This window comes from Poecilia reticulata, linkage group LG21 (assembly GCF_000633615.1).
Source record: "Poecilia reticulata strain Guanapo linkage group LG21, Guppy_female_1.0+MT, whole genome shotgun sequence".
Lineage (NCBI taxonomy): Eukaryota > Metazoa > Chordata > Actinopteri > Cyprinodontiformes > Poeciliidae > Poecilia > Poecilia reticulata.
Window position 1 is genome coordinate 22,438,916 of NC_024351.1, and position 19,187 is coordinate 22,458,102.

Here is a 19,187-nt window from a genome sequence, read left to right on the forward strand (position 1 = left end):
GAAAGTTTTTTTTCAGTTTTTTCCTGTTTGCTGCATTAGAGACGCCTCCCTGATGGCCATGAGGCGACGGATCGAGGGTCTGACCCCGGAGGAGATCCGGAACCTGTCACGGGACGAGATGCACATGCCAACCACCATGGAGGACTTTGAGTCGGCTCTGAAGAAAGTCTCCAAATCCGTGTCAGCTGCTGACCTGGAGAAGTACGCCAGCTGGATCGAGGAGTTTGGATCGTGCTGAGAAGAAATCAAACCGAACATTTAAAGATGTTTTAGCATGAGTTTGGCTGAGTTGTTTGTRTGCAGAATGATGTGGGTGGATGTTTAGAATGTGAAGTATTGCTGCGCTTGTTTTGTACATAATGTTCAATCTGAAGCGGTAACATGTTCTGTAGCAAAAACTGTTCATGATGTCGTCTATCAGGGAGTTAACAGCCAATCAGAAATCATTCACATACTTTTAATTACAATTGATGTTTTGAGACCAACATTTTTTTTGGTCTTTTGAACAATTTACATTTCTATAAAAGCAACACTAAAGATATTTGTATAAATAAAGTTATTGTTCAATTAAATCAATGAGCCACTCAAGTCATTTTCTCTGACTGTGGCTCTGTGGGTAGAATCGTCTTATTGGAAGCTTGTAGGTTCAATTTCAGCTTCCTCCTGCCCCTGAGCAAAGCAAATAACCCTGATCTGTGTATTCGTGTATACACAGATCACTCATTTTGTGCTTTGAGTTGTCAAAATAATTGAAAAGGTGCTATAAGTTCAGTCCATTTAYTTCCTGGTTTAKGTTTGGAAGGAGCAAAGGAAACATTTGGTTCTTGACCTTCTTGGACCAGTTGTGATGCCGTAGTTCTTGCATTGACAAATTTTGCCCATCTACCAGAGATGATTCTTGTTCTTCCAGTTCAAAGCAGATGCCACATCGAACCGTCACTGTCCCGACAGTGACAATTTTAAGAAATATTAAAAATGCATTGAAGCTGTAAAGGGAGTTCTCAGTGTAACAGGATCAACAGAACGTGTTGGTTTGTAAGGAAAGCATTTATTAAGCTAACGTTCCAACCTTAAAACACAATCCAGTTGCAGTGGAGACATGTAACACATGGATTCATACAGATTCAACAAAGCTGTTTCATTTTTCATCAACATCTCTAAAACCCGCTGCCTGCCATAAGAGCTGATCTACAGTCTGCGTGGGGCTGGAACTGCTCCCAGTGGCGTCGAGTCATCATGCAGTTTAGAACGGACTGGTGAAATGCCACACATGCATGTTTTTGTTTCATTTTTAAATAAACAGCCATCATGCGCTCTGCTGTTTGACTCCGGTCCAGAGTCTTGATCTCAGCTGATAGGAGTAAAAACCCAAGTTTCTCCTAAAAWGTGGGACGAGAATCGACAAGAGTGTTGACGTTTACAACGGCCGGATCGAACAGGTGACAAGAAGAAATGGATGATCTGAGGCACTCTAGATTACAGAACGTGATGAGATCAGCCACATCTGTCCAACTTTTACAGACAAGACAGAAAAAAAATAAGTACAGTCAGCATTTCCACAGGGTTCCATCTGTTCAGGAAACAGCAGCCCTGTTTGTGTCGTCCGTGCAGGAACATTATGAGCTACTTCATTTACATTCTTCAACGYAAGTAGTGCTTGTAGTGCCACATAGGCCCCGCCCCCTCCCTGTACATAAAGACCCCTCCCTTCCCCCCCACAGAGGCACTGAAGAACAGAAGCTCACTGATGTGCAGCAGGCTTCACAGGGAGGCGCTTCCTTTGCAACGACATTCAGTTCAAATGTTTCTAAATTGTGACATGAAGCATGCCGAGGAAATGATCTGCATAGGTTCGCCTCCAAGCGCTGCCTTGTTTCAGTTAAAGGGCGACAGAAGAGCAGCCTGCTGGGAAATAAAACTCCTCCACTGATGCACCAGTTTCCAGTTGATTAGGATTTTTTTTAAGTGCATCAAAACTTTCAGTCTACACATGAATCCTTTTCAGCTCAATAAAAATTAGAGACAAATATTTTGATTCCTTCATGTTTTGCATACATGCATAACTAATATCACTATGAAAAAACCTCCAACACCTCCCCCACTCTTGTTTTTGCCACAATATTTAGAAAAGATGAATCAGCAGGTCAGACCAAAAACTGGTGAGTCAGGAAAAGCCTGATAGGTGCATCTCTCTTCTTTTCTGTTGGTATAGTGCTGCACATCACTATTTGCTTAAAAAGAAAAAGATTATTTTTGGTATCATATAATCGGTGTTTTTTTATTTATTTGTGCTTTAAATTTGCCTGATTTAACTCTGGCTTTAAAGGATCTGTTAGCCATTTTTACAGAACACGTATGCTTACTGCTAACCTGACAAACATGGGAAGAGGGAAACCGTCTTGAACCAACTTATTATTTTTAAAACAGAAACTATTTTATTCTCGAGGTTTGCATAAGGAAATGTGAGCTTCCTTTAAAGCAGTGAAATATTTGAATCGAYATTCTGAGTGAACGTTAATTCCTCCCCCATGTTTGGAAAGCTAGATGAAATGTGCGCTCTGCCCCTCGCTGCTGCCGTGGTGGGCTTGGTGGTTGAACTGGGGGACCGGCGCTTTCATCAGGTTTCAGAACAGTAAACTGAAGTGAAACCATAAGAGTGGGTCACGGGTCTGAATGGAAGCAGGGAACAGAACCAAACAGGAAATCAGAACCAAAAGGAGCATTATGGAGCTGGGCCGAGCCGAGCCGCTTCACGGCTGCTTCTCTTCCTCAGGCGCCTCCACCTCCACCTCCGTCTCCACGCTCTCCAGCAGGTTGACCTTCTCCTCCTCTGGTATCAGAGTGGCCGGGTTGATCTGGAAAATGTGCCTGTGAAACGGATTAGGGAGCGCCGTTAGAGGAGAACACAAAATGTTCTCCAGGATCTCTGGCTAATAACCAGACTAATAATAAGTGTTGTGTTTATTTTAGATTTATAGTAACATTTTTTATATGAAGAATGTAATATGCAATTAATTATTGACCGTGCAAACAATTTTCAGGCAGAGAATTTTGTTCAGATAAAGATGTTTGTACAAAGTTAAATCTGTTTTTGTATTCATTAAATATTCAGATAATAACATTATGTCATAACTATATAGAGGACCAAAACCGACATAATAAGAAATGAAAGCATAAATATATATTTAGTTTTTCCTTTTCCTTACACATGAGTTTCCATCAAGTAATGTATATATTTTCTTTTTTATTAAAATATTTTGCTTTTTTTTTTGTTTGTTTTTGTTTCTCCCTTTTTTGCTCTTTTTTTCCGTTTGCTGTTTTCCTGCTGCATCGTTATGTTAATGAGGAGCTGCCTTCTATGTCTCCTATTGGCCAATAGAGCTTTGGAACCAACATCACTGCGTCAGACGTTGTGGGCCGTTTAGGTGCAGTCACTCGGTGCCATCTTTGCAGGCCACAGACCAAAACAAACTTCATCCTGGTGGTTTTGTTGTGTTGCCGACTGCAGTGAAGTTAGTTTCAAGTTGGAATTGGATTTTCCAATATCCGCAGAGTAAGCRGCGTTTAGCTCAAGGTTGATCCGATTTATGAACGCTAATTTCGGCCAGMTGTTCTCCAGCTCCCTCCTCAGCGCTCTGAGGTTCACTGGACTGCAGTCGGCAACACAACAAAACCACCAGGATGAAGTTTGTTTTGGTCTGTGGCCTGCAAAGATGGCACCGAGTGACTGCACCTAAACGGCCCACAACGTCTGACACAGTGACGTTGGTTCCAAAGCTCTATTGGCCAATAGGAGACATAGCAGGCAGCTCCTCATTAACATAACGATGCAGCAGAAAAACAGCAAAAGGGAAATACAGTGAGCAGAAAAGATAGAAGCAACAAAAGACAAAGCAAAATATCTATTTTTCTTGACAAAAACGCACATTTAGGGGAAATAAGAAAATATTTACATTACTTGACAAAAACTCATGTGTAAGGAAAAGGAAAAACAAAATATATATTTATGCTTTTATTTCTTATTATGTCGGTTTTGGGTCCTCCATATAACTAAGCCTGTTGCAATAAGCAATGGATCAATTAATAGCATGATAAATAAAACAAGCTCAATTTCCATTTGCATTATTTCTCTTTTCTCTCTTCCTWCTAAAAACTGGATGATAAAAGACTTCAGTCTGGTGTTTTGGTCTCAGCCTACTTTTGTTTATAGGWCAAATTTGTTTATAGAGACTTTATAATTCATTTTACTTATATTTTTTTTGTTGTTTTGTTAATATTGGATATTTAAAATGTCTTCCAGTTCCAGTGTTAAATGGTCAGTATAATTTAAAGTGTATTGATGTTTGAGAATGTGTTCTTACATTACTAAGCCATTATTACTGTAGTATTTGAAAATGGTCTCAAAACAATGTTTTCGTTTATCACAATAACTTCTGGGACCAGTAAACTTGTTATTGTGACAGGCGTAGACATAAGWGGWTAAAAATATGATTCATTTTGTGATAATTCAAGTGAAAAAAATATTAACGTTTACATATAATTGTGTTAACTAAATTCACAGATGTAATCAACTTAAATTTTGTTAGTTGACTAAAACTAGACTAAAGCAAATAGTTCTGCTGACTTAATTATGACAAACTAAACAGTATTTTAGTCAAAAGACTAAATTATGTTTAGTCTGGTGTAATTACTAAATCAGGTCCTGCTCTCTAAAGGCCCCAACATACTCGGCCAGACTTCAGTCTGCGGAGGCCAGCTCGGACTCGAAGTGGACGTCCGCCGGACATGTCCACGCAAGCATAGATTTTTATGACCACATGCTCGGTGTCGCACATTATACTACCCGGTGGAAACAGTGTTCACATGGAACTGATTTCATGTGACACCGGGCTGATAAGGTTGAGAATAAGAGTTATACRAGTTCATATTGTTTCAAAGTTGACATCAACTTGATAAAAGTCAACATAAAGTTGTCACAGGGACGTGAGAGAAAATGCTCAACAGCAACAGGCTTTATATATTCACATGCTGAATTATAAGAACAAAAAACAAGACATCATCCCAGACTTCTTTATCAGCAGCAGAGCAGAGAGGTGGGCCGATAAGTTGAGTCTGWYTTTTTTTTTTTTTTTTTCAAACTGCAAGGAAAGGATGATCRGGTATGTGCTCATTTTTGATTGCTGCACAAATTATTGCACCGATCACAATTGTGCTTTTGGAACATAATAAACATTCAAAGCTTATTGAATGGATCCCTGATTACAGTTAAAGCCAGCGCAGCCTCCTGCTGCGGGATGAACCGACACGTCACTGCCTTTCTCTGTCCCGCACTGAGAGGTGAGTTAAGACTTTCCAGATGGAGAAGAAACAGAGGTAGGCACCCAAATAGTTCATCAAACTTGCTAATTCTCATTAGGATTGTTAAATACAGGAATTTGTCACTAGAGAACTTTAGGTAATCAGTACACTTGAGTATGAAGACACAACCGTCCGYAGACAGTAAGCGCAGTTCATGGAATGCACACAGTACGCCTGAGTATGTGGAGGCCTTTAGTCAACACKGTCTGAGAGACTCACTTGTGTTCGCAGGCTGGGAAGAACAAGTCCAGGATCTTGACGATGAACGCCGATCCAGCTACACCGATCACAACCACCCACATGACCAGGAAGAAGAGGGGCAGCGACTCGTAGCAGAAGCGGCGCAGGTGCTCCCTGGCATGCTCCACCCACTCACACATAGCCTGAGGAGAGGATGGACAGAGCAGAGGTCAGAGGTCGGGGTAGAGGTCTCCAGATCTACAGTGAGATGGTTAAACACAGACTCTTCTCCTGCAGTTCTGCCCTTCCAGTCTCAGTCTGCTTGTGTCACCAATCAGAACGTAAGTCAGACTGATGTGAGCGCATATATCTAAGTGAACTAACAATAATTTGTCATGCTTCAGTTTCAATCTTACACACATTAGTCATTTACACGTCAACGAAATTTAAAACCAAGTGAAAACTGGAGCTGCACCAGTCCAAACCATTAGCTTAGAGCTCAGAGCTTCTTTTAATAGATGCTACCAACATAGCAGAGTCACAAAGCCAGACTGTGAAAGTCTCACTTAATGGACTTTGACTGACCTCCAGCCTGGACTCCTCTCAGTCCTTAGCAGTTCCAGGTTCACTTACTGAATACGATGAGGTCACTTCCTTGGACGGGATGCCCATCTCATTCTGACCCGACGGGCTCGGCTCCAGGTCCTCAAACTCGTCCCCGTAGGTGACGTCGGACAGCAGGTCGGGGTCCATCCGCAGCGGCGTTTCTGGAAGCTTCCCTGGAGCCGCCACCTCCTCCTGCGTGGTGTCAGAGTGTCGCTCTGTGTGGGGGTACTGGCTGGTGGTCTGGGACACCAGCTGCTCCTCGTCTGAGGTCAAGGTCACACGCAACGAGACACAGCATGAAAACAGGGGGAGGAGTCAGGAGCTGCGTTTCCATTCATCATAGGATGGAGCAAATTSAAATTATGAAATTAAATTCACTTATTGGAAACACGGCAATTAAAAAAAACTCATTGTTTTTTTATTAAACAGTTCTTTGCTATGATGAGGTGGTTCTTCAGCCATATGAAAATATATGTATTTTGCAAAACTACAGTGGAAAAACTGTTTATGAATCGCATGAGTCACATGATCAGCAGCTGGCTGTTACTACTGGTGAAAACAACAAAGTAGAGGCGACAGGAAGCAGGAAGAGGAAGATGCTTCGTTTTGTTTTTTCTCAGGCAATGTGCAGCCGGCTCCACCATGTGCTCTCACAGCATCACAGTTCATAAGAAGCTGTGCATCATTTGAACATAACTCACCTGTACAATCAACCAAAGCGCAGCATACATAGCCAAAACCTGAATAAGACGTCTCCTCTGATTGGCTGATAGATGAACATCATGGCTGAATTATGAATATATTTCATGTAACTATTTACATCTGTCGCCGCTGTGATTTTTAATGACTCATCACATCAACAACCTTRTTCAYGTGTGATTTTAATTTCATTTCTTATTTAGTGGAAACRCCACAGTTGCAAATTTGTGTTTTTTCGACAATAGCAGAATAGACAAAGATTTGTGGACATTTGGAAACGTGGTTAGGGTTAGAAAACAAACCTCTTCTAAAGTTGGGAGGATTCGTGACGACCACGTCGTTCTCTCTGGGGATCCTGATGATCTCGCTGTGTCCGATGGGGTAGACGTTGGTGAACTGGGCCAGCTTCTGGAACTCTGGGCTCAGCAGGATTTTCACCTCACACATGTCAGGTTGGTGGACCTGAACRGCACAAAGGAAAGGTCAGAGGTCACAGTCAGAGGGAGCGGAGCCTGACCAGAGAAAATCGCCTCAGCCTCATCTGGGAGCCAATCAACTGGCTCCACCCAGAAGAGATGAGGTAGAACGAAGAGTTTACCTCTTTTCCATCCAACTCAATCACTTCACTGAACACCTGCAGAGCCACCACCTCGTCCGAGTCGCTGTACAGCCGGTTCTGGCTCACCATCACCCGGGTAACGGCCGACACCAGGTCCCCAGAGTCAAACTCACTGGTCCCATTACTGCTGTCCACTGGRAGACACCAAGCAGGCATCAWTACAGCAAGTTACCTAGCTTTAAAATGTTAAAGAGTGTTATTATGTCAAAGAGCTGAATGTGAAAAAGGTTAGTGAACATCTGTCTTCTAAAGGAGTAAACGAGGCAAACCAATGTTTTTTGTTTGGTTTTTTTGAATACTTCTGTAAATGAACACTTCCTGGAGGATTTTACTGTTTSTAGATTTCCAAAGATGCACAAGGGAGTCTGCTCTCTAAACTTCTACTGCTGTTTTATTACAATTTTATTTTRATGAAAATATTTTAGCAAGATGAATATTCAACACATGTGGAAAGCAGGAACAGGTATCTTGTTATTAGCAGCTCACAAATAGAAAGTCGATTTGTTTGAAATCTGCACCAGCATGTCGGAGTTTCAGATACAAACCAGCAAACACCAAAAAAAACTACATGAAGGCAGCTGTGTGTGGAAAGGCCTTCACTGGTTCATGCCTTTGACATTAAAAGTTTTTTTTTTTTTTTTTTTTTTTACATTTTGTGGTCAAACAAGTCAAATTTTGTTGGTCATGTTTGATTTGTGAAAGCAATAAACCATCCATCAGGGATGAACAACTGAACTGTATCTGTTTATATTATGGTAGAGGAGATGCTAAAGTTCATAGAGGGGTAGAAACATCTGGAAAAAAATAGGATTTCCAAAGAGATATTAGATGAAAGAAATTAGACATGGTCCATTAGGAAGCCTGGAGAACCAGTTCTAAAGATTACAGGAAGGGAAAAACTAACAGGCGGATCATTTAGCTTTAGCTGTGTAAGCTCAAAGGAGAAGTGAAGGAAACTCACAGAGAAGAGCCTGGCAGTTGAACCTAGTGACACCTGAAAGCTCCACCGGGATCTCATTGACCAGCACCTGCTCTTCACCCACTGATATGTTTAAATTTATCTGGAAAAAACAAAACAAAAAAACAGAAGTGACTCATGAGCTCCCCTCCTGATTTCCCAGAAACAGAGGAATCTTAGGAATTATTCCCTCCGTGGCCATGAATGTACCTGTAAGCTGTTGGACTGCTGCAGCTCGGKGTCTGTCAGTGTACCTGCTGTCACGTTAATCAGGATATTTTCCTGCGAGAAAAACAACTCGGTGAGAAATAAAAAGAGAAAACAACCGAACTGCTACATTATAGTGGAAAGGCTAACAGCGAGGCTAACACCGCACAAAACACCTCTTTTTTTTCTTACCGTGTTTAGCTGCTTTGTCGTCGACTCGGCAACTAACAGAAGAACAATAAAACAAACAGTGGGACCCGCCATATCCGCTTTTAGTTCTCTTCCATCAAAARCAAGAGTCGGGAAAAACCGTTGCGCACACCTACRAACTGCGCAGGCGTACGGAATGTTCTGCTGTTTTTCTCGCGAGAAGTGAAAACGTCAGTATGGCGGTGCTCCTTGAAACAACGCTGGGGGATATTGTAATTGATTTGTTCACCGAGGAAAGACCTAAAAGTAAGACWATATGTTTCAATAATCCACAACTATTTGTAAGCATATTAGCTGGTTCATAACTGAACGAGACAAAAAAGAGCTTATGAACAGAATATGGCGGTGTTAGCTTCGGTGGTTAGCTAGTCTGTTGTCTGTTTCATTCAGCTTCTGTTTTATCTTGTTCCARAATTACTCTAATTGGAGTAGAGTGTTACAACTGCACAGCAGTTGTAATAAGTTACGTCATATCTTACTTCCAAACACATTATTTCTAATGTTGCCAGTGGTGTATCTAAACATTTGTGCTCTCTTTCAGCCTCCCTAAATTTCCTGAAATTATGCAAAATAAAATACTACAACTACTGCCTCGTCCACAATGTGCAGGTAATGCTAAACTGTCTTATTTCAAACCGTCTCCGCTTCAATCTGTTCTTATTTCTGTTAACTCTATGCTGTTTCAGCGAGCCTCCACAGGAGGGCGCCAAACGCCAAGCTTACAGTCAGATCTACCGTTGACGTTCACACAGCTGTGGAAGGACTTTACTGTTTAATTATTTGATCAAATGTAATATAGCAGATTAACCACAGTAAAACAGACATCACATACATKTTTCATCACAATTTAATCTAAAAGCTGAACATTCTGGCTATTCCAAATCTTACATGGTAATTACACTTTTTCATGTCAAAGTCATACACTTCTCTGTTTCCAAATTCCTTAGTCTGTCTAAAATTCTGTCTTCTGGACTGAGATTGCTACATTAGTACTACTAGCTTTGCGTAACATTTGGAGCAAGTGCTAAAAACAAATCCCATAAAAATCAGAAATATTTGAAGTGTTACTCTGCATTCAGATTTGCTGTGTGATATGTTGGTGTATTTTTCTCAGAGGGACTTCATTGTGCAGACTGGAGATCCTACTGGAACCGGCCGTGGAGGAGAATCTGTCTTCTGGTCAGTCAGTAAAACGGTTTCAGATATTTGGGAATCGAGCGGCGCGTGTTGAAAACCTGTCTGTGCTCCGGATCTGCAGCAAGCTGTACGGAGACCAGGCGCGCTTCTTTGACGCGGAGAAAGTGCCGCGCATCAAGCACAGGAAGAAGGGGACKGTTTCCATGGTGAACAACGGAAATGACCAGCACGGCTCTCAGGTGAATGAGAAGAGAGCTTTTAGAAACCTGCCATATCCTTTTTTTTAGGGTAGGAAAAAAATGTCAGATGTGCAACCGGAATAATCAGTGTCTTCTTAGTTCCTCATCATGACTGGGGAGAACCTGGACTACCTGGATGGAGTCCACACCGTGTTCGGAGAAGTCACAGAAGGGCTGGACGTCCTGACCAAGATCAATGAGGCTTTTGTTGACAAGGATTTTGTCCCGTTTCAGGACATCAGGTGAGCTGGAACCAAGAGGCCATGTCACACTTATATCTACTGGGCTTCCTTAGATAAGAGCTTTTTAAATTACTTTTAAAAATTCATTTAGCTTACTGTACTGTTTGATAACTGAGATCAGTTGGAATGTATAAATGAATTTAAAYGTTTTGTTTTTGTAARGTGGATTGAAATTGCATTTGCTGTGAATTTGACTTATGTTCCACCTACCAACTATCTTTTGTCCAGTTCCTAGTACAAATATCTTAGATAGGAACTTATTTTAATCAATAATTCCTTAATTTATTAGTTCCATCAGCAGATTTCTAACCCTTATAACCTGGTAAAATRTTTTTCTTAMTTTATTATCCTGATTTGTTTTATTTTTTACGGTTTGATCATGAGACGTTACTGTTGTGTTGGGCAGGATAAACCACACTGTGGTGCTGGACGATCCGTTCGACGATCCTGCCGACCTGCCGATTCCCGATCGATCGCCTGAGCCCACCAAGGAGCAGCTGGATGTGAGGGCAGCCGCGGTCTTTCTCACCAGAGTGATGGGGCGGCTCAGAGACGCTCAGGCAGACATAGATGCTTTCAGTAGTTTGTGTGAATCAGTGTTTGTATTTGCAGAGCGGCCGTATCGGAGCGGACGAAGTGATCGACGACACGGACGGGAAAGAAGCTGAGGAGCTGGAGGAGAGGCTGAAGGAGAAGGAAGCCAAGACTCAGGCCATCCTGCTGGAGATGGTGAGACACACGTCTGCTCTCAGTCCTCTGGCTGGGCTGGGGGACACACTGAAGACACACTGAGTGTCCCTGCAGGTTGGGGACCTCCCAGATGCAGACGTGAAGCCTCCTGAGAACGTTTTGTTTGTGTGCAAACTCAACCCAGTCACCACAGACGAGGACCTGGAGATCATCTTTTCACGCTTTGGCTCCATAAAAAGGTCAGGATTCTTATTTTTGTCAGATACGTCTTTGTTTATTCTTTAAAGATTTTTGCCTGAACATTTTGTAGTCATCGTCTGTTTTCTTTTGACGTTACCAGAACATTGTTTTTGTCTTTTTCTATGTAGTTGTGAGATCATCAGAGACTTTAAAACTGGAGATTCCCTCTGCTATGCTTTCATTGAGTTTGAGAAGGTGAGCAGCATCATCTCTATGCACCAATAAGGCCTTAWTGGCCCTCTAACAATAATTAGGGCCTTAAAATGTCTTAAATTTATTTTAAAAATGTAAGTTGCCCTCAAATACGTTGATCACAAGTTTTAAATGTTTAAGTTTTGAAATTTTTTTTGTCTTGCAGGCAAAAGTTTGAGYCATGCGTAGATCGTTGTTGCGTTCTGTGACTTGAAGCGGTTGAGGCTAACTCACTGCTAACATGCCCTTGATAGCTGATGATTTTTTTTCTTTGCATAAATGCAAATTGCATCCAGTTGCACGACGTCTGTTTTGCCACCGGCTCACTTCTGTTGCCAAACTATCAAAGCCAGCAGGATCTTCCAGTCATCCACTATATTTATAGTTTTTTTAGTCCTAAATTAGCAATAAATGACATAATCACATGATAAATGAAAATGAGTGTGATAAATTTCATTCGCATGCTTGTTTCTGTAGTTTGCTTCATCTTTAGAGAGATGCTGCCCTTTAATATTATTGAAAAACCATCATTTAGAAAAATATTGAAGACATTTGACAYATAATACAAAGTGGTTAGTTTGCACATTTCAGATTCACATTATATTGGTAAGTTAATAATATTACAAAAAGAAAAAAACAAAATACTACTTTACAAATGCATAATTTAGCAAAAAAGGAATAAATGTTTTCACTAAGGTCCTATCTGGCTGTTTGCCTGTTTTTCCATTCTGAGCCTGATGATTAAATTCAAAAATACTTTATTGATCTCAAAGAGAAATTAAATGTTTTAACTCTTCAGAGTTACCATAGACAGTGATGGCTGTGATTTGAGGCACATTTTTGTTTTGTTGAGACTTCATAATGTTTTTTAATTTACTGTTTTAGTCATTTTATTTTGGACATTTRAAAATGCCACAATGTTAAATCTTCTTTGAGAAGTGAAAGTTTATTGTCTAAGTCTATTATCTTTGAGAGACCTTATCTTMTCTTATCATTATATTTGTTTAAAATGGCCTCAAAAGGACAATGTTATTGTTTATCGCAATAATTTYTGGGACAATTTATAATATGTAATCACGACTAGCCTAAACTTGTCAAGATGACAGAAAGACAGTAGTGAGGTGTGCAGTGGATTAGTGGTGATGTGATTTATGATAAGAATGTGGAGGCGGATGGTGAAAGTGCATCCACAGCTCAGCTCTGCTTTATAAAGTCAGACATGTTTAGATGCACTGTTGTAACATGATGTTCGAATCACTCGACTTTCCTTTTAGTTAGTTTTTCTTCATGGGCTTTTTGCATGTTCTGGTTCACCGGGAAACATAAGCTGATAACATCTTGTTTTTCCCTATATATATGCCGTCCGGTTTTTATAAGGGAAATAATAACAGGTGGAAAAACCCTGCAGGATGTGAAGTCTGGAAATCAGTCATAAACTCAGTTTGCTCTGTTTATGACATGTTGATTATGATCCCATCAGATTGTTGGAGTCATTATGACAGAGGAGGAGCAGCCTGTCGCTGCTGTGCTTCAGAGCTGCTGCAGTGTGGAAATAMGAGCTGATAAGTTTGGAAACATGAAACCTGTCCTACAACGTTGATTAGGTCAGATATGTARGATAATAGGGGAGATCATATTTGCACGATTTGTTTTTCAGTGGTGAACCCTGTGAACTTTTTATCTGGGGAATAATGRAGCTGCAGGAATTTCACTGCAAACGACAAACGGAATCAAGGCTCTGAAGGACAATGCATTGTGCAACCAGTAGAGGATGCTATACTTTTAGGTAGATGTTGACTTTCACGCTTGGCCAGTGGTGGGTCGCACCAAACCGTTATTGTAAAGAAGCCAGAMAAAGCTGACTCCTTGAAAATGAAAGATAAGAGAGGAGCCGGGGTTTTTCCACAGCACATTAAAACGGAGCAAAATGTTCCTGCTTCTACATGAAATCCATGTTTTTATTCCGGGTTCCTGAACTTGGCAGCTGGTATCATATTCCTCCCCATATGAGCAGCCAGTTAAAGCAGCTTTTGGCTTTCCTTTACCTTTTGTGTGAAGATATTTAAGAGCTTGCATGTCATTTAATATCTGGAACATTTCGAGAGAATAGTCAGTGTACATTCAGCAGGTGCATAAAGYGGGTAGTTTATGTGAGGTTTGYTGTTATTTTTCAAATTAGAGCTGAGTTTTTCATCACATTGTTCTTTTTTTTTAAATTGAACTTTACAATATATAAACCTGTTTTCTTGGCAGCAAGAAGACTGTGAAAAGGCTTACTTCAAAATGGACAACGTGCTGATTGATGACCGACGGATCCATGTGGACTTCAGCCAGTCGGTTGCAAAGATCAAATGGAAAGGGAAAGGTAGCCATGCTGGTCCTGAGGCTGGACTTTTAATAACAATAGTAATAATACCACATTTTTTCCACATAGTGCTTTTTTTTAAGTACTCAAAGACGCTTCACAAGAGTGCAGCAAGACAAAATCAAACAATGTAAAGTAATAGAAAAACGTACTTAAAGGTTAGATAATATTTTCCACTTAGTTTGTGGGAGTGACAGTAGTGTTGCTCTGTTTTCGTTTTTTTGTTTCTTTCACTTTAAAGGGACAGTTCAGTGTTTTTGAAATGAATTTCTCTGAAGTTTACAAGCAGTTGGTATCGTATCTGCAGTAGATTGCTCTGCATTTCTTMTAAATCTAGACTAGCTGGTCCCAGAGGCTAAAGCTAACAGCTAGTCAGAAAAGAAGCCAGTGTCAAAGCAAACCTCTGCTGACCTAAAACCACACCAATTTACAGGGTAACTGATCCCAGTGAAAACATTACCCCACCACTGACAAGCTTAGAAAGGTTAGCTTGTAAATCTTAGTAAACTTCCAATGAGACGAGACTAACTTAGAAGTAATTTGTAACAAGATATAGTAGCTTATTAGTTAGCTTGATTTGACAAAACAACAAGCTAACTACAATTTGTTAGATTGTTGTTAACTAACAAGATAACAGTTAACAAACAACTTGTTGTTAGCTAACAACAGACTAACAGCTTCTTGCATAGTAGCAGCTTGTTTTAAGTCAATAATTTATATATATATATATATATCTATATATATATATATATGCAAAATTTTGACAAAAATTTCGAAATTTGTGCAGAAACATAAAGATGGAACCCTACTTACCCTTTAAGGAACATGACTAAATTGTGTGAATGCTATTTAAAGAACATCCAATCCAAACCATCATCAGGGTCACATGGTCTGCTTACGCTCACACAGGTCCATGATTGTTTACACAGGAAGTGGAGGTAGGAGGCGTGCACCTCCATAGATCTTCCTGTGTGAAGCACATGCTGAAGATCCGACATGTGAATGTGAAGCATTTCCAGTTAAGAAGGAAACAAAAAGTTAAGAAAAATAAGAATAGGGGGGAAAAAAATTCATGAAATGCATACTGACTGTAAATGCTCAGGTACTCTGTTGTCAGTGTGACAGAGTGTTCATTAGTGGTGCACAGGACACTCCTATGTCTGTGTCCTAGAGATGTAATCACAGGCTTCCCTGTTGATAAACAGCCAATAAACAATAAGGATAAATTCTGCATTCATAAATAGTGTTTCCATAAGCTGTGTGGCACCTTGGAGGCTTTTTATTTTAGTAGAAGTCTCCTCTAGGTCAGACTAGCCATTACTAGTCTGGATTTATGCTAACATAAAGATCAACTCAGATCAGATTTTAGSTGTTTCTAAACCTTTAACAGAACCTCACATCTAAAAGTCTGACTGCTCCTTTAAGTGAACAGCTCTGTGTGTGTCCTAGGTGGGAAATACACTAAAGATGACTTCAAGGCCTACGAGAAGGACTTGGAGAGCCGTTCTAAGCTGGCTCTGAAGGATCAAGTGAAGCAAAAACAAGAGTATCCTTCTGTATTCACATGCCTGGGAATGTTTTATTTCCTGTKGATATTCTTCTGATTCGTGTCCGTCTCCACTGCCTTTCTTTTTCTGAGATTTCCRTAACCTTCCTAACAGCTCCAAGTATGACCTGCTAATCGAGGATGAGGAGGCGGCGATGAGCCACCGGCACCCTGAAAAGAAACACAAGARGCACCATCATCATTCAGATGATGAGGACAGCAGGAAATCCAAAAAGCACAAGGTCAGTTCTTTAACCTGGAAGCTGTGAGCTCACAGGTCGTATTGTATCCTGTGAGTCTGGAAGTGTTGCTGCCAGGCAGGTGCCCAGATTGGTGGTGATTCTGTTTAWTCCTGAACATCCAGACATCATCAGTTAGACTAAATAATCTATTTCAACTTCGTAATGAYCCAATCAGTCTCCACCTCACTGGACTTGASRTTGTTTACTCAGATGCAGCGGCGAGGACTCATTGTAGGTTTTTTACTCCATCCCTACARCATCTTCATCATTCTCTCTTCTGTTTTCCTTCAGCCTTTAGTGYGGGTGAGCCTAATCAGTGCCTCTGATACTGATCATGTTATTTTCACAAACAGTTCTGAAATACAGAAAATGCTGACTGGAAATAACTTTTCCTCTAGCTTTGTTTGGCGCCCGCTCTAGTGGAGCACCCACATAGATCAGACCTGTTCTTTTCACCACTGTTCAAATGATCAGCTGGGTGAATGACAGCTATATGGACTTAGAATTCAATATTATTTTGTGGTACTACTGTGATGAGGATAAAAATGTAAAAAAAAAAAAAAGATAACTCCTTTTTTTCCCCTGTAACWRYACAGTGTTCAAAACGCCACAAACAAATACTGCTGTTGGAAAACATTCCCATCTGAAATGGGCGTCATCAGGACACCTGACTTACAGCTGTGTGATTTACGTCACTAAGCTGCACACAGTAACTGCATTTAATCATATTTTCAAWTTTATTGATAACATGCAGTTTTGTTTTTTATTCAACCTCATTAGTTGAAATTTACTGAGACAATGAATCAAAATGTTTATCTTCAGAACCCTAAAGCCTCATGTTGGTGGCCAGTCCGTCACAGATCATTTTAAGACCTGATAAGAAGCAGATATTGTTTATTATGAGCTGGTATGTGTAGTTTGAGGTGAAGGATGTATTTTTTTATTATTTAGCAGGGTTACATAGCGATGTTATGATCCCAGGATTTTATTGTTACACTGATTTTATTATCATGTAGATAAATGACYGTATTGTTTGTTTTAGCTGCTTTCGGGCCCCAAGGGACCCAGCGGTGCAGTCAGCAGAATGAGATGCCACATGTTAGTTTTATTTTTCAGCAGTCCAGATAGTTTTACATGGAGCGACTGAGAATCACCAGCGTGTAGACTGTTCCTCCAGTCTGAACAAGCAGTTCTGGAGTTATTGTTGACCTTTGACATTGAGAACTTGAGAACTTCCTGGTCAGCACCATGTTGTGGTAAATGGCCACACAGACTGTTCTACAGTCTGGTAGGAAGAGGTGTTGCAGAAAATGTTTGTGTCATATCGCGGTGATCTGCAGGAATGCAGAAGGTGTCTGACAGGATCGCTGATGGGTTTTTGGAATGAAGGCTGACGGACGRAGAAGCCGACCTCAGGCTCGTTACCTGTCAGGAAAGCCACCTCACCTTTGCCAGGAAAAATATCAGCAGGCAGATAATGCTAAAGTTCTCCTGTGGAATACTTCCTTGTTCCTTTAATAACTTTCTTATCACTGTTCACTTTGTTTCATTCCTCTTCCAAGAAGCTTGAGCGCTCTCTCTATTTCTCTCTCTCTCTTTCCTGTCAGCTCATCTTCTGGCTTTAAAACTAGAGATGCACCAATCTGATACTAATATCTGTATTCAACTGAACTAAAACTCTAGTTTTGGTGTCTGACAATGTTCCAGATCCATAATCTGTTCAGTCTGATTCTATATTTTAATTGTTTTACATTGTATTTAGAATTCTTATTCCACTTTCTGAACCATTTCAGTATCGGCCGATACTAAACCTCAGATATCGGTATCAGAAGTGAAAAAAGTGGACCAGTTCATCTCTAACTGGGCASAAAAGTCTTTCCTAGAAGTTCAAACTTGATCAAAGGAGTAAATGTCCTCCTTGTTCCTTCTAACTGGACATTTKGATGTCCAGTTCTCACCGTCTTCACTCTGCTCTCGTTTCCAGGACAACGAGGAGAGCAGACGCGATCGAAAGTCTGGCCGCCAGCGCTCGGGCTCACGCTCACGCTCCAGAGACAGAGACAGAGACAGAGAGCACAAACACAGCAAGTCCCGGCTCAAACACGGGAAGGAGAGCCGGGACAAAGGTCACAGAGAGTGCAGCCGCAGCCGCAGCCGCAGCCGCAGCCGCTCGCCCAGGAAGTCCAAGGATAAAGACAGGAGCAGGTTCAGATGAGGGAACTGGCTGGTATTATTTTAACTCTGACCTTTGTTTAAAAATCACCCAACTAAAAGTGAAAATGACATCAGTTGTACAATTTCTAGATAAATAAACCTAACTAAACCAAAAGAAGTGCTTAGAAAGACTCACTATGACGTGGAAATTGTCTTATCAGTTCTACTTTTTTTGTTGTTATTTTGTAACCATGACGGACTTCCTCATCGCCGTGTTGTTTACTTCTTCTGCATCTTCCTCTTGTGACCGACGCATTTAGAACAAAGGCTGCACAAGGTCCCACCTGCCGCTGACTGCTGGGGGGACGGGTTGCCTTTTAGAAATGTCTGTATGGAAAGYTGGTGGGCGGGTTCCCTCTGCCCCCACGCTGCTGAGGGAAACCACTGGTGTCTCCCTCCACCCACCTGTCAGAGCTCATGCCTCTGTCTGCAGGGTCACGCTGAATCTCAGCTGCACTTCTTTATCTGGAAGTTTGACAAACTTCCAGTTACAAAGATTGAACTTTAGCAAATGAATCTGAAATCAGCTGAAAATTTACATTTTTAATTTGATGCCAAGGATAATAAAATATTTTTCTAACCAGCACACTTTCCACTTGTCCTTTTTAGTTCATAATCTTTCTAACTATTGATTGAGGTGATTAGCCACTGATTTGTTGGCATTTTGTTGTGTAATTGTAAATAAGCTCAATTTCTCCCTTTTTTGACTGTAGTGCTGTGAAAACTCTTTCACACTTTAATCTTTCAGATGATCTAACAAAGGTTAACTTTAGTCTGGGAAAATACAAATAATTTTACTTATTGAAGATACAAAGTTATTCAAACCAAATCGGCCATTGTTGAAAACAATAAATCATGACTAAGCAGTGATTCACCATATTGTTTGGTGAACTCGTCACCCTCACCAGGTGTTTTCCTCCAGGCTTTTATTATACCACTGATAAAAGAACAATGTGGATAAATCACTGCTGCAGAGTTTCAGGCCAACCTTCAGCTTCTTAAAGATGTCCAACTGCTTCAATGTCCGGTTTTAGTCTGGGTTCCATGGTTACCACGTACTGAGACTACCCACGTCAAAGTGTTCAGTGACATCCACATAAGCTGTGGAAGAACAGTTGGTTCTGTTGGACTTTAGTCCTTTCAGTAAAATGTCAACAGTACTGAATGCTGTGCTGAAGAGTTGGTCGGACTCTCCGGTCCAATACTCAGCTGGTTATAATCTGTTATAAAGAACAGGATGACT

General features: G+C 40.8%; 3 protein-coding genes across 3 annotated transcripts in view; 2 read left to right on the top strand and 1 right to left on the bottom strand.

Moving 5' to 3' along the window:
* LOC103458036 (katanin p60 ATPase-containing subunit A1) overlaps positions 1–1,319 on the top strand; it is a 10,594-nt gene extending 9,275 nt beyond the window's left edge. Inside the window, exon 10 of the mRNA XM_008398579.2 lies at positions 6–1,319. Within this exon, the coding sequence (XP_008396801.1) occupies positions 6–238 (233 nt within the window). The 3' untranslated portion in view covers positions 239–1,319. The remainder of the gene's footprint in view (positions 1–5) is intronic.
* ginm1 (glycoprotein integral membrane 1) lies at positions 1,029–8,952 on the bottom strand. Its single transcript, XM_008398555.2, has 8 exons — positions 8,820–8,952; positions 8,631–8,702; positions 8,424–8,523; positions 7,442–7,596; positions 7,146–7,305; positions 6,172–6,407; positions 5,578–5,741; positions 1,029–2,868 (listed from the first exon to the last, which is right to left on the bottom strand). Exons 1-8 carry the CDS (start codon positions 8,889–8,891, stop codon positions 2,751–2,753), a joined length of 1,077 nt encoding a protein of 358 aa, XP_008396777.1. The 5' UTR covers positions 8,892–8,952; the 3' UTR covers positions 1,029–2,750.
* Positions 8,953–8,973: 21 nt separating this feature from the next.
* ppil4 (peptidylprolyl isomerase (cyclophilin)-like 4) lies at positions 8,974–18,530 on the top strand. Its single transcript, XM_008398556.2, has 13 exons — positions 8,974–9,083; positions 9,379–9,446; positions 9,952–10,016; positions 10,096–10,213; positions 10,313–10,455; positions 10,862–10,958; positions 11,068–11,184; positions 11,260–11,384; positions 11,514–11,580; positions 13,831–13,942; positions 15,392–15,488; positions 15,604–15,730; positions 17,715–18,530. Exons 1-13 carry the CDS (start codon positions 9,014–9,016, stop codon positions 17,943–17,945), a joined length of 1,437 nt encoding a protein of 478 aa, XP_008396778.1. The 5' UTR covers positions 8,974–9,013; the 3' UTR covers positions 17,946–18,530.
* The last annotated feature ends 657 nt before the right edge of the window (positions 18,531–19,187 follow it).